The sequence below is a fragment of the Marmota monax genome, unplaced genomic scaffold, assembly GCF_021218885.2.
Source record: "Marmota monax isolate L192 unplaced genomic scaffold, Marmota_monax_Labrador192_F-V1.1 WCK01_AAM20220418_F8-fsc00006, whole genome shotgun sequence".
In the NCBI taxonomy this organism is placed as follows: Eukaryota; Metazoa; Chordata; class Mammalia; order Rodentia; family Sciuridae; genus Marmota; species Marmota monax.
The window spans coordinates 12,530,030-12,545,763 of record NW_026693712.1 but is presented as its reverse complement, the minus strand read 5'-3'; the positions used below and the strand labels follow the sequence as shown (position 1 = coordinate 12,545,763).

Sequence of the window (15,734 nt, the reverse complement as noted above, 5' to 3'; positions counted from 1 at the left end):
GAGCTGCGTCTGAACCCAGGAGTGTTACCCCAATGCCTGTGCTATCCCGTACCCTCTCCCAGAACAGATCTACCTGTAGGCATCCCTCCTCAACCAGAGGATAGTGGAAATGAGCTTGCCCTACATTTCTCCTGGCAATAAGAACATATTGCTCACACATTTTGAAGCAATTATTTTAAGTCTCCACGTGACTTGTTCTTCAGCTCCACACCTCTCTACATACCGACTTGACACATGTTCTGGATTCGTTTATGTAGAATATATTTCTCTTTTGAGTCCTAAGGCATTTTAACTGGCAGCCAATGCATTTTGGGCTGTGTTGTAATTTTGAAGATATGCTCCACTTTAAAATATACCAATGTGGGAAAGAAGAAGGATCCTCCATAATTGGCAGCAAGAGTACATGGGCTGGACAAACTCACGGGTGCTCCTTGTCAAACTCCCTTTCCAGGGCTCTGCGAATGGAGCTTACCTGTCTATGCTGGAGAATGAGCCCATTCTCTCCCTTTCATTGTTTGCTCTACACAGTAGCCCCAGAAAAAAGAACACCACCTAGTGGGGTTTTTTTTTTTTTTTTTTTGATGGTTTGCTGTATAAGTTAGTGGTTTACTCAGGGCTGGGGGCCTCTCCAACTGGAATCTTCTAGGTTCTCACACTCTGTAAGCTACCTGTTTTTTTTTTATATTGTATAAAATGCAGAATTGGGCACTGTCCAATCAATTTATGCTTTAAAATCTTTATTGAACAACTTCTGACTTGCTGTCCTTCATTTAATTTTTTTCAGTTATATATATATATATATATATATATATATATATATATATATGTGTGTGTGTGTGTGTGTGTGTGTGTGTGTGTGTGTGTGTGTGTTTTATTCCTGATAGCCTAGGCTGTGAAAAAGCAAGCTAGCCACAATTGGACCATCTTGAGATTTTTGCCCAGTGAAGGAAAGAAAGGAGAATGGCAACAATAACTACAATGATTTTTATGGTGATTACACAATAGGGAAATCTAGGATCAAGCATATAACAAACGTAATATCAAGCATGCTCCCCCTTTGGAGTCTTGGAAAGCTTCTGTGGCTGCTATTGTTAGATTAGCAGTAAAAGTTGTTAGTAAATGCCAGGGAAACAAATTGTCCCTTCCTGGAGCCAGTAGGCATTTGTCTTTGTCATTCCTCTGGGTAAGGGACTCTGTTTTCTTCGCATGGATAGCAGAGCAAATCCTGCTTTGGAGGAAAGGGGAGCTTTTTATATGGTTCTGCACTGCTAACCAAGCTCAGTCACTTCTCTCTCTCTCCGGCCCAATGCTTGTGTGGAAGATTGAGGTAGTGATTTATATGTCGTAAGCAGTTCTGACAGGTACACTCCATCTTGGCTTCCTCCATCCCTAGGACTAATCGGAAGCTTATCTTTTCCTTTGTGTAATAGGGAGCTGTCAGGTTCTATGACCCTCCAAACAATTCAATCACTCATGGAGGGATTCACCTTGGAGGGAGGACACCTTGATACTGGAGAAGCTCAGTGGAGGGCTGTGCCCTGACATGTTTCAAAACAGCCACAGTCAGAGGGCTAGAGGGCAACATGGCCAAACTGACAAAATGCCACTTGCTTTCTAAATTTAAACTCTTTGTCACTACCAGCTACTATCTAGGCATATCCAGCTTGTCTTAGCAGCTTTCTTACCTTGGTAGGTATCCTGTCTTAGTTGTAGAATATTCTCTGAGCAAAGAAGAGCTGTTCCCCAAAATGACCCAAGCAGAGCAGAGAAAGCTTGCATTGCTTCTGGGGGAGAAGTGAGTTCCTTAACAAGGCCTACGATGCATGATGTGTCCTGACCTTAATCTGTCTTGCCACCTGCATCTTGCTGGTACCATGTATTTCCTGCTTCCTTCCCATGTTCTCCTGTGCTGCTTCCAACTCATGACCTTGGTCTATGGCATGTCCTCTGCCTGGAATGCAGATTCCTGATTCCCTACTCTCTACTACTTTCTTTGACTCAAGTATTAATTGCTTAGGAAATTATTATCTTTTCTTCCTGAATGAATCAACTTCTCTCCATCATTTGCTCTTATGTACCGTGCACCTCTCCTCTGCTTCTTGCTATAGTGTGTTTTACATTTAAAGCATCTGATTTATGACTTATGCCTTTTCTAACCAAAAGACACTAGAAGTTTCATGAGGGTAGTGATGGTGGCTTTCATGTTTGCTGCTATAACGTCAGGGCCTACATAGTGCCTTTTTTGGTAGGCATTCAATAAGTTGCTGTGGAATTATTAAAAAAAAAAAAAGAATAACCAAGCAACCTAGGTGATCTATGTTTTTAATTGGTTTGAATGTCAAGCAGAGCAAGGGCACATTTAATCAGGACTGGTGTCACAGTCACTTGTGGGTCTAGTACATTAATGACTATGAAAAAGAATGAGAGTAACCTGTGTTTTGTCACTTTTGTCTCAATATTTAATCTTGTAACTCTTACACTCCTACTCTGTTATCCTCCTTGGTGATGCTAAATTTCTCCCTCAGGATACTTTTATCAGAATTTGAATTTGGAGAGAAATGACTAGAAGGCTTTCAGAAGTTTCTAAACATTTGTATATTTGGTATTGAACTAGCAGAGTAATTAGATGAAGCTTTCATCTGGTGTTTGGCTGTTTGGGCATTAAATAGACAATGTCCTTAAAGGACTTAATTGAATGTTTCAGAGCTCTCAGTTCTTGAAAATAATGAGAAGAAGTGGGGTCACAGTGCAGAGAAGAAAATGTTGAGAAGGAGCTCAGGTGGTTTGTGAGCATACAATATGATTGACTAAAATGTCAATCAGGGCACACAAAGTTGACATGGTCACTATTTTTAAGTAGAAGATCAAAACTTACTGGACAGTAAGCCCCATGAGAACAAGGACCACATCTGCATATCATAACTATAAGTAAGGAAACTTCTTTGTATAAATGGTAGAAGAGACAGAAGGTACATTAGATAAAAGATTTTTGATTGGTTAATGAGAAATTTCTGCTTAAATAAGTCTCAAAATAAGTCAAAGCCCCTCCTGGCTCTTATAGTTAAAAAACATTGCTGGCCTACAATCCTACTACTCAAAGGCGAGGGAGGCCAGCCTGGGCTACACAGTGAGACCCCATCTCAAAAAAGAAAAAGAAAAGAAAATGGTGTTTAAGAGCTAGGGGCTGCAGGGAGAGCTGTGGTCCTGCCACAGGTGAAGATCTGAATAACACTGTACCCACTTTATTGATGATAAAATGGATACTTTGAGAGTTGAAGTAAAAAGTCCAAAGCCATACAAACACAGAGCTGCGTCTGACCCCAGGAGTGTTACCCCAATGCCTGTGCTATCCCATACCCTCTCCCAGAACAGATCTACCTGTGGGCATTCCTCCTCAACCAGAGGATAGTGGAAATGAGCTAGTGGAATGACTTTGCACAAACTGGTTCCTTCATATGAGCACAGTTTCCTCATCTGCGCAATGGTGATGACACTTCTAAACTCATGGGATTATGATGGAGATTTGATGGGGTTGTATGCCAAGTACCTGGTTCAATACTAGGCACTAAAAAGTCCTTGGCTAATGTTAATGAACTTGAATCACCAGAGGGAGGATCTACTAAGCATCTTCCACCATCAGATGACTGTGACCGGAAGACAGTAATAACAGAGTGGAAATGCCAGCAGAGAGTAATTCCTGTTCACAGCTCACTTCTTTCAGCATTTCTCCCAATGAAGTTGGTCTTCAAAGAGGGAAAACATCAATGTCCTCTGAATCTTTCAGGTGCAATTATCTGAATTGTGAGTGAGTGTAACAGGAAAGATATGGTCTCTGCTTTGAAGTATGAACTCACTGTGCTTCTCAAAGAAACTGATCCGTGGACTGTTGGCTAGTGGTCCATGACAGGACAAAGGGGTTCAAACCAGAATCTCTGTGTGGCTTTGTTCATTAAGAAAATCTTTCTAAGGAAAGTGGAAGTGTGGGTGGAATTACTCAATGTCTTAAAGTGACATAGCCAACTCATACTCGGGAGCAAGTTCCTTTTTTCCTTGGGGACTAGCATGAGCCAAGGGCTACATTGTTAAGTGTTCTAACAACAGTCATCATCTGAATAGAGAAGAGGGTTCTTCATGGTCAAATAAGTTTGGAAGAAAAATACTATACTGCTTATTAGTATATTAAAGGTTCTCAGGAAACCTGGAGTTAATAAACTTGTTCGAATGTGTTTAAGCTAGAACTTTCCACATTATACAAGTGAGAAATATTTGTGACACCTTTGCTTTCAACATTTTTTTCTGGTAAGGAAAACAAGTCCATCTGATCACAGTAAACAAATGACTAAAGAATGACCTACCCTTCTCCACCCAAATATAAATCTAACCCCTCTCAGGTAAAAAATTCCTTTCTTTGTGGCTCAATCATTATAAGGAAACCAGAGAAGGAAATGTATTTCCTGTTGAAAAAGAAAAAGTCTCCTTTAATATAAAAACACCCTATGGAAGTTTCCCTCTAACCAGTTTCTTGTTTATATACATCAAAGAAAAGAATGTATCTTGCCACCCATAGCCCATGAGGGACACATTTAAAAATCATTTTTTCTCTGGTAAGGATTGGTATTTGAAATGCTTACATCAATGCATCAGTGGAAATTTGGTTTGCAATGTACTAGGATTAAAGTGATCATGTCCTCCACTGAACTTGATTCCAAATCCATTTGTGTTAATTATTTTCTACAAGAATCTTGTGTATAATGAGCAGGGGGCCTAGAAGTCCTTGTATGGCTTCAAACTAGTTCTTTGCATAAGCTGGTAGCAAAAAAGGATGTGGGCACATACTTTTGATCTCCTGTTAAGAAAGCCTAATTGAAAACAAACTGAAGTCTGCTCCAGTCTTTGTTTGCTTTCTCAGGTTTGTAGAGCAATGCACTGCTCGGGTATCAGGTGCCATGTACATGTCAGCACATGTTTGCACATGCACACACATGCAGGTATAATTTCAGGGGCTGGAGACTCACCTCCTTCACTTTAGCAATAATGAGCTTACACTTTAGTGTAGGAACAACATATTTGTTGCTACGCTCACAATGCAGATGGTTCCACCAGAAAGATTGGAACACATTAGTATTCCCCCCTTCAGTCACCCAAATCTGCCTTGATTTTTTTTTTTTTTTTGGTAGTGCTGGGGATTGAACCTTAGGCTTCCTGCATGCGAGACAAGCACTTTACCACTGTGTGACATACCCAGTACAGCCCTTCTTCCTTGTAAAAGTATATACAGAGCTCTTTTAACGAAAGATGGGATTAGCATATTTCTCTTTTGAGAAAAACCCATCTGGGTCATTGTGAATGAGGTTTAAATGCTGACAAAATCCTTGCTTGCCAAAATTGAGAAAGGCTAGCAACTGCCCTGTACTGGTCAACCTTTCTGCATCCTCGAAATTCAGACCACTTGATGAAAAAGAGGAAGGACCATAGTCTGCAATAATGTCCAGCCTCCTGACTAGGGAATCTCAAGATCAATGGCACCAGAGGCTGTGGAAATATCTGGGAAAAAAAAAAAAATATATATATATATATATATATATATATATATATTTGAGAGTGGGGGAGAGAGAATGAGAATGAGAATATGAATTTTTTTTTTTTTGGTAGATGGACACAACACAATGCCTTTATTTTTAATGTGATGCTGAGAATCAAACCTGGGTCCTGCCCGTGCTAGGCAAGCGCTCTACCGCTGAGCCACAATTTCAGCCCTATATATTTTTTTTGGCATGGTTCTCTCTTGTTCTGACACCAGTGGATTCTCAGCATTGCACTGCCACTGAACATACATGTAGGGAGTGTTATTCACTAGTTTCTAGCACATTCAAGGATGGATGGATACCTTCCAAAGGTTGTGAGAGCAAGAGAAATAGAACCCGATCCTAAACCAGGTTTAGGATTCTGATTCCATTTCCATTCATATTGAATTTAATTGCTACATGGTCAATGCAGCCTAACAGGTAACTTTGTTTTAGAAGAGAATATTTGATTGACAGTGAATGTTTTCTGAACCCAAGACAACTTAGGAGAGCCAAAGAGACACACTCATGGAACATAGTGGGTTGATGACCTTCATAAGAAAATGTAATGCAATTTTGAATTTTTCATTATTTTTATCAGGCTTTTCTGGTCTCCAAATGAAAGGGTAGGAAAGGAAAAGGAAAGAAAAGGGTAAGAACTACATTGGGCACCTATTTATGGTGAAGCATTATGCTAGATGCTTCAACATGTTCTTTTGTTTTTACCAACCTAACCTCTGAGAAATAGAAAAGTTATTTCCATGTTACAGATGATGGCTGAAATCTAGTCAGAGATCCAGCCCTTTCCTGGAGACCTTTCCTGCACAGTGTTAAGAGCACAGACTTGGGACTCAGAATGAACATAGTTAGAAATATGACTCTGCCACTTGGTAGCTATCGACTTGGGCAAGGTTTCAGAATAAAATGCCCTCATCTGTAAAATGGGGAGATAACATGAAGCACCCACAGGGCTGAGTTGTCAGGGTGTGACGAGAATGTGTCTGCAACTTGCCTGCCAGAAGACTGGCACAGAGTACATATTTAGTAAGTGTCTGCAAAATTGTTACTGTTGGAATTTAGCACACTGGGCACAGGGGGTGAGGGGTTGCTCCCAGGATGTGACCAACAGGGAGAGGGGAAAGAACTTGGGTTGTAGACGATATTAATGGCCCCCAATCGATCACAGCCAAGCTCATCACAGAAGATCAATCTAAATCAAATCATTTTCTTAGAGCAAAGGCAACCATATTTTGATAATAATGTTGCCCATGAATGGATCTATATAGAACCCTACAGTGGGGCAAGGGAAGAGAATCAGGAATTGCTTAAAAATCAAACAAGAGACTCTCCAGAGCCTAGAGGTTATTATGCCAATGACTTTCAAACCCAGCTGGGCTTCAGAACTGTCTGGGACACAGAAGAGAAATCCAGGCAGATTCCTTGGGCCTGATCCCTGGAGAGCCTGAGCCAGTCGGCTAGGGATGACTTGGGCATTCCCAGAGTCTGATGAATACTCAAGTTTGGTAAACCATGACCTCCATCCATGTACCCTTCCGGCCTGCCTTCATGTAAGACAAAACAGACACCTGCCTGTGCCCAAGGCATCAAAAACTTCTATGGTCTCCTTGAACATTGTTCTCTGGCCCCTGCTGACTCATGTGCAGTTTGGCTTACACCAAATTTTCAGATGCAGATTCTAGGCACTCTAATTACTATCAAAGGCAAGACAGCAGCCTGGGCTTGGGAGTGTACAGACATGAATCCAAGTCCCAGCATCACCACTTATCAACCTCTAGCCTTAGGCAAGTTCCTCACCTTCTCCAGTTCCAGTGACCAAATACCTGAATTTAGGACAGCCTCTGTATCTCCATTACAGGTTAAACTGGCCAGAGTCTGAGGGTGCTCCTGAAACACAGCAAACACTGGACAGGCATTAGCTGCTCTTCTAATTCCACCTGAGCTAGTTCCTTTGGCTAATGTTGAACACAGCTAACATGTCTCCCTGAATAAGGCCCAAGGAAGTCAGTCAACAAGCAGAACAGAAACATCTACATCCCTCACTCCCCAAAAAGCAAAATGTGTTCACACACACAGGCCTGTGTGTAGGCGAGTGCCTGAGGTTCCTGTGGAGTGTTTTCTGATCCCATAACTGAAACCCCATGACACAGACGGATACAATCAGGTAATGATGGCAATCAATAACGATAACAGAAATTATTATTTATTTTCATAAACACAGAGTATGTGCGTCCCGCTGAGTTACACACATCACATGCCAGTATTCACTTTCGGGGCAGTCAATCAATGAGAGATCTCAATATCTACCCGCCGAGGCAGGAGGGGGAAGAGGAAGCGGAGGTTGAGAAATTACCCACAGCAGAATGACACATTCACAAAGTTAATCTGATCCAGGGGGGCCATCCGGGTGCCATTGCAGGCCCTGAATATGGAACAGGCTTGATTGATTTTCCACCACAGCAGCTAAACACTCCATTGTTATTTGCAACAAATATCAGGAAAGGAAAGATGAAACCATGAAAGGATTGTATATTAAGCCCCCAGAGCAGCCATAAATCAGAAAATGAAGTCTAAAAAAAATTAAAAAATGGTTGGAAGAAGGCTGTATTTGTGTCCTGAGAGGCCTCGGTTATCAAAGCATAAACCCCAAATTAAAACCCGGGGCAGTGAAAGCTCGTCCTGACTCAACCAGTAATTTGTCCTGAAACTGGCTTGGGGTCATCCATCCTCCCCGAGCGAGTGTCAACACAGGGTCACCACAGATGTAGCAAGAAAGACTTCAGGCTGTAGGCGGAGTGCTTGATTCCTAGGATGTCACCCTCAAGCTGTGTGGCTTGACCCTGGATCAAACATCTGGACTTTCAGAACCTCCACAGTCCCTTTTAAAATGGGACTTTACATTCACAGCAATAGAAAGAAGGAAATAATAACTATGTCCCTCTTGCCGCCGAGTGTCCTTGGGAACATCAAATGAGCCCTCAAGCACAAAAGTCATGTATTGCTCAAGACACATCTTGAAGACTCCTTCCTGATCCTGCACCAACACCCTTCTGTGCTTTCCCTGAAGTGCCACAGAAAAGGTTCCTGTACCATTCCTAGGTCACTTACCTTAACCACTATTTCTCAAAATGTGATCCAGGGACCACCTGCAGCAAAATCACCTCTCTAAATCTCTATTCACACATCTCAAAAAATGGGCAGAATGCCCAAGTCACTGGATTGTGATAAAGACTTGTACATTGTATATAAAACGGCTCAGCCCCAAGTCTGTCACCAAGAGGAGCTAAATAAGTGTCTCTGCTATTATTTGTTAGCTTAAACCAGTATTCTGTTTGATCAGCTCTCTGAAAACAAATCAGAAGAGTTAAATAGGTTGTTCCACTAAAAGGATTGCTCATCTCAGGAAGAACTAGATAGTGTTCTTCAGACAATCTGTCCAATCCCGTGACCTGTAAAGCAATGATCCTCAAGAAGTCCCCTGGCAGAGCTGGTCAGTGCTCATGTCATTTGCCATGGTTCTTGGACTGTGGTGAGTGGGTGTCTAAATTATCATAAGTGGAACATCATGAACATCATGACCATTTTAAGAGGAAAGAGGCTGTTAGCTCTGTAGAGTCACAAGAGTGCAACAGTCCCAAGCTGAGAAAAGAAGCAGTTGCCAGCAGGAAGCACGTGTGAAAACATGATGTCATTTAACGGGTCCTCTAAGAACAGCAGTGCATCCCTGCATACCCACCCTGTGGCAGAGAAACCTTTGCAGCCCTCAACTTTCACCTTCCAAAACCAAGCTCGTATGTTAGGAGAACTTTTATTGAGTTCTGAGAGAGAATTTCACACAAATCAGCAGTGAAATTCCTCTGCTCCGAGGTCATAAATTAATATTTTCTTAGAAAGAAAAAGCTATAGAAAATCACATTTGGAGTCAGGTAGACTAGGTTTAATCCTAGCACTGCTATTTTGTAGCCATGAGATTTGGGGATAAACCTCTTGCTTGCTCCAAACTCAGCAGGCAATGAACAAGGGGTATACTAGGCTGTAGTAAGAGCTAGGAAAAAGGGTGGGGTAAGGACACAAAAAATGAATGGGGAGCCAGGCACAGCAGCACAGTAGCTTGGAGGCTGAGGCAGGAGGATCATGAGTCAAAGTCAGCCTCAGTAACTTAGCAAGGCACTGAGCAACCCAGTGAGACCCTGTATCTAAATAAAATATTATAAAAGGGCTGGGGATGTGACTTAGTGGTTAAGTGCCCTTGGGTTCAATCCCCGGTAAACCCCCCAACTCCACCAAAAAAAAAAAAAAAAGAAGAATGGGAAAAGATGCATGCACTGTTTTCTAATGGGCAGGTTCTGCATGATGTGAGGGGCAAAGGTTTGGCATGATGACCTGGAGAGAATAACAAAACCTATCGGAGAGAGTTACTGGGAGAACTCCATGATATAAAGACTTAAACTCTACCAAAGACAATAAGCACTCAGGTAACAGTGGCTATTCTTATTATTAATTATTTCTGCTGGAAGGGGTACTTGGATAAAGTCCATTAGAAACATTGAACTCATTATATCTCCTATACATTTAGGGAGACAGGTTATGACAAGCCACAGCTTGGGAGCTCACACCTTTAAGACTCTGTATTTATAACAGGTTAAGAAGCAAACTTCACCCTGGCCTAGGTTCCCAGGGTACCAGCAGCCAACCATAAAGAGGAAAATAATCCCTCCAGGCTCATTCTGCAGGGAGAGGTATACTAAGATTTCTCACCACTGCACTCCCATCCCAGGATGACTAAGGAACCTAAATACTAGTCCTCTTGCCTGGAAAGGGCTCTAAGGGCCTCTTACCCCTGGGTGTTGGGGGTGGTGAGGTGGAAACAAAGAGCCTGGGGAATCTCCCCAAGTGGAACTGTGTATAGACCTCCATGCTAAGGTCAGGGGTCTGGAAACTCAAAGTATGTGAGTGACAGGGGGAGAGAGAAATTATTATGGTTTGGGTAGGAGGTGTCCCCCTCCCACAGCTCTTGTGTTAATGCAGGAGGTGAAATGATTTTATCATAAGAGTTGAAACCTCAACAGTGGATTAATCCATTTGATGGATTACTAATTTGAATGGACTAACTGGGTGGTAATGTAGGCAGGTGGGGTGTGGCTGGGAGAAGCTGGTCACTGGAGGTGTACCTAGGGAGATCATATCTTGTCACCTTGTCTCTTCCTTCTTTTGATCTGCTTCCTGGCTACCAGGAGGTAAGCACTTTCCTCCACCAAGCTGCCATGATGCTCTGCCTCACCTCAGGCCCAGAGTTTTTGTCTTAAAACAAAACCTGTAGAGAGTTGGCTGACCATGGACTGAAGATCTAAAACTGTGAGCTCAAAATAAACTTTTTCTCCTGTTATAGTCAGGTATTTTTGGTGACAAGCATGGAAAGCTGACTAACACAGAGATCCTCTGACCTGGAATAATAATGACACTAATTATTATTTTTTAAAAAAATTTTAACATTTATTTTTTAGTTGTAACTGGACACAATATCTTTATTTATTTATTTTTATGTGATGCTAAGGATTGAACCCAGGGTCTTGCACGTGCTAGGCGAGCGCTCAACCATTGAGCCACAATCCCAGCCCCTGACACTAATTATTATGATAACTATTTTGAATGCCCTAATGGATGTGCTTAAGAGCCCAGGCCTACCTCTTCCCTTTCAGTTCTAGTCTCGAAATAATCAATTGAAAGACACTGGGCAAGTCACTTGCCCTCTCTAAGCCTGGGTCAGATTTAAGCATCCAGGGCTAAATGGAACTCGGCTACTGTGGTCCTCACTGTCTGTCCTGAGGAAGAATCAAGGCATTATTAGGTAAGGAACCATTTATTTTTATGTAAAGGGTGTTTTACAATGATGAGGTGTTATTAAATAGCATCATGATTATTACTTTGAATGCTATGATATTGAGCAGGGATGCTGTTTTCATAGGCTCTTTGGGTAACAAGTGATTGAATTTGAAAGGGTATCTTCCATGAAAAAAAAAATTAGCTGCATTCTTGCTTTGAAAAGCTGAGCCTCTCAGAGCTGAAACAGAACAGGTTCATTACACAGTGAGGATTAATTAGCTGTCGGGTATTATTAAATGTTCTCACTCTCAAGACCCATGTAGAACTGGAAACTGTGAAAGTGAGCAAGAGGTAATCATAGTATAGGGAGGAAAAAAGAAAAAAAAGACACAATTGCTGGCAATGCAAATTTCAAGAGCAGAGCATGTTAGTAAAATTATAGTCTGATTAATATCATGTCATCTCCTTCTCTGTTTGGAGTCATTGTTCTGAATCTATAGTTTTCAGAGTTGCCATTTTTTTTCTTCTTCTTTTACCACTGGGATCTAAAAAGAAAGGGAGGTTGGCTTTTTCAGAGTTTGCATTGAGAGAAAGAATGCTGGGGTGTGGATGTTTACACAGAAATGCAGGATATTTAAAAGCTCAGGAAGAGATAGGAGGTAAAATCAGATATGAGTCAAATGATTTTATGGCAAATATGTTTCCCACATTGGCATAACAGCTGCTCACATGATTGCAAAATATCAGAGGCTTATAAAAGTGACAGTTCCAAGGGGTCTTAGAGACGGTAGAGTCCAGGGGCCACAGACCCTCTTGCCTCAACCACCAGGGTCAATTAAAAATGTGGATTCCTTTAGACTACCCCACTGTGGATGGGTTTGGGATTTATGCATTTTTCAATCTGCTGCTCGACAACTTAAAAACAAAACCTGGAGGGAAGAAATGTGATTCACTGGGGCCTGGATCACGCAACTAGCTTAAGAAAATCAAAAAAACAAATTGGGAATCTCTAACTCCCAGTCTCAGTGCCCACTTCGTGTTTGATTTAAAGTCTACTCCTCACCATCTTGCCATGGGGAGGGGTCTCTGCCCCAATGAGAACTTAAATAGGCTTTCTCTTCTCTTTACTACAGGGGTGACTTCTCTAAGGGATTAGGCCCATATCTCTGAAATCCTCCAGATGCCATGGATGACAGGAATCCATAGTGGGCACTAAGATGGCATCTAAGAAATCCCATGCACACAAAAAATGAGGACAAGGTAAAGTCTGGGCAGGCAGAATTTTATGGATTCAACTCTTCATTTGTACCTCATCCATCGCGAGAAACCCTCCTTTTTTAGTCAGCTTTTTTGCTGCTGTGACTAATGACTAACAGACCCAACCAGAATAATGGCAGAGGAGGAAAAGTTTATTTGGGGGCTTGTGGTTTCAGAGGTCTCAGTCCATAGACAGCTGGTTCCATTCCTTGGGGCTGGAGGTAGGAGAGTGTGGCGGAGGGAGGCAATTCAGAGAGCAGACAGAGATCTCCACTTGCCTATACAAAATATGTATTTTGCATATACAAAATATGTACTCCATAGCCACACCCCCAATTCCCCACCTCCTCCAGCCACACCCTACCAGCTTCAGTTACCACTCAGTTAATTCCTATTGGGATTAATTCACTGATTGGGTTAAAACTCTCACGATCCAGTCATTCCTCCTCTGAACCTTCTTGCATTGTCTCCCACATGAGCTTTTGGGGGACACCTCACATCCAAACCATAACACAGTATCACAATGTCTCGAAGGGCAAAAGATGGTCTGAATTCCTATTGTGTGACCCACATGAGTGCTTGTCACTTATTTGATATCTGAGAGTAGTTTGTTAATAATATAAAAAAACATGAAAATAAATATGACTTTTCTCACATATAGGCCTATCAACAGCCCTGGTGGTGGTGGTGATGTCTCTGGTGGGTGTAACCCTAAAACAGCAGCAGGAAGCTGACATCCAGTACTCTCTGTGAGCCAGACCCCACACAGGCTAAACTCTTCATGACACACACTCTCTTACTAGATCTTCACAACAGAGCTGGGGATATAGCTCAGAGTGTTTTCCCAGCATGCCTGAGGCCCTGGGTTCAATCCCTAGTACCCTGGGGTGGGGGACAGAAAAAGAGAAAGAAAAAAAGAAAGGGTGATGAATCCTCACAAAAATCCCAGGACCAGGGACTACTGTCATCCCTGTAATACAGATAAGACCTTAGAGGCACAGGGTTTCAAGTAAAATGCCCAGTCATCAGTCAGAGAGGAATGAAGTCGAAATCCTAAACACACAGACTCAAGGTTTCTACTCCTGCCTGCTCTACTCTCAGTCTCCAAACCCTTGGAGCATCAGGGTGGGTTTATGCCTTTCCTACCTAGTTGAAGAAGGTGGACTTGCAGGTACAGGCTGACCAGAGGCAACAGAGAATCAGTGTGTGCTGGCTCAGAAGGAGCTCAGCTAAGATGAGGTACCCATTAGCAATGACCATCCCCAACAGCCTAGCACTGTGGCCAACAGTCTGTTCAAAAGCACTTGCAGAATAAACAAATGAACGAGTGAGCTAATTAGGCACAATGACCATCCAATTCCCATTTATACTTTTAAACCTAGACTGAGGACTGCTCTTGCCCACATATGCTTTGCCATCTCCCCTTCTCAGTTTTTGGTCTTCCATAGAGCAGCTGGTATCTGAAAGCATTCACTTTGCACAGTTTTAAAAGTCCCTTGGGACCATGGCTTGTTTCAACACGTGCCTGCTTTTCTGTTCACATTATGTTCCAAACGAAACTTTTCATCCAGTTCTAAACCAGTCTAAACTACAACCAGCCTACAGTCTCAGGGACTAGTGAAGCTGAGGTAGGAGGATTGGCAAGTTTGGGGCCAGCTTCAGCAACTTAGCAAGGCCCTAAGCAACTAAATGAGACCCTGTCTCAAAATAAAAAATAAAAAGGGATGGGGATGTGGCCCAGTGGTAAAGCACCCTGGGTTCAATCCCCAGTATAAGTACACAAACAATAAATTAACTAAAAACATACTATATCTAGAAAGGCTTCTCTCAAAAATCTACTTATAGAAATCCATGCTTAGCTGGGTACAGTGGTGCACGCCTGTAATTCCAGCAGCTCAGGAGGCTGAGGCAAGAGAATTGGGGGTTCAAAGCCAGCCTCAGCAATTTAGTGAGACCCTGTCTCTAAATAAAATACAAAATGAGACAAGTGCCATTGAGTTCAATCATCAATACCACCACCACCACCATCAAAAAATCCATTTTTACTACCATTTCCCTATGAGCCCTTTCTCAGCCGTCCCAGAACCAAATGTAATTTCTTCCTCCTTTGATCAAACTGCAGTTCTCTGACATTCTCTTTCTGTATGTTTGTCTGTTGAGAATCGTAGTCATTTGAACAGTGCAAACCCTTCCCCTTACCAGGCTGTGTATTTCTGGAGGGTTAGAAGGAAACTATTCCTTGTTCAGCCGGGGTACCAGCCATGGAGGAAGGACCCGCCATCTTCCTTGCACTTTATTATTTTCAGAAGTCCACCAACAGTGGGAATCATGTTCAGCACATGCAGATGGAGAAACTAAAAATAACTTGCACAACTAAAGCTTGTGAAGGTTAAATGACTGTGTTAGAGTCTGGTAAGTGGCTCAATTTGCTCCCAGGCCTATTAGATTCTGCAGTTTGTGTTATGAATCATAAGACTCCAACTTTCCACCCAGAGAGTCTCATCCCCTGTGCCCTGAGGACAGAAGGTGCTCAAGACATTTAGATAATGTGAGCAGACAGAGGCTAAGAATATGGTAACGTATGGCAGTGGCCATGTGGCGAGTCCTTGGGGACAAAAGGAAAAGCGTGGATTTGTAGTCATTAGGGCTTGGCACCTCTCCCGTTCCTCCATCTGCTACCCGAGACTGGGCGCCCTCATGCGCCCATTACAGCTGTAACCTACAGTATCAGACAGCATGTGCCCAGCCCCAGGACCCTGTCCCCCCCATGACCCTGGTGGCCAGAGCAGCAGCCCCACTCACCCGCAGGGTCGTGATGGTGGCAGGATCCCGGAGCCGGCCCTCCTCATCTTTCAGATTGTAGCCTTCCGGCCTCTTGTCGCGCTCACTGACTTTCCACAGCTTCACAGTTTTATCTGCAGAGGACAACCAGGCCATCAGAATTACAGGGGAAAGAAAGGGGAGGAGCGTGTCAAGAGCTTTTCTGGGGGTGGCAGGTGGGAGAGGATAGTGGGGACAGGGGAGAGACAGTGATGGAAAGTGGCTGCAGAGACTGGCTCACGGACAGGGCGG

General features: G+C 42.8%; 1 protein-coding gene across 9 annotated transcripts in view; it reads right to left on the bottom strand.

Annotated features, from left to right (window-relative positions):
- The window catches only part of Ppp2r2b (protein phosphatase 2 regulatory subunit Bbeta), a 434,540-nt gene that overhangs the window by 76,515 nt on the left and 342,291 nt on the right, over positions 1 to 15,734 (bottom strand). For all 9 annotated transcript variants that reach the window (XM_058584247.1, XM_058584241.1, XM_058584242.1 and 6 more), the window contains one exon: positions 15,465 to 15,577. In XM_058584247.1, the coding sequence (XP_058440230.1) occupies positions 15,465 to 15,577 (113 nt within the window). The remainder of the gene's footprint in view (positions 1 to 15,464; positions 15,578 to 15,734) is intronic.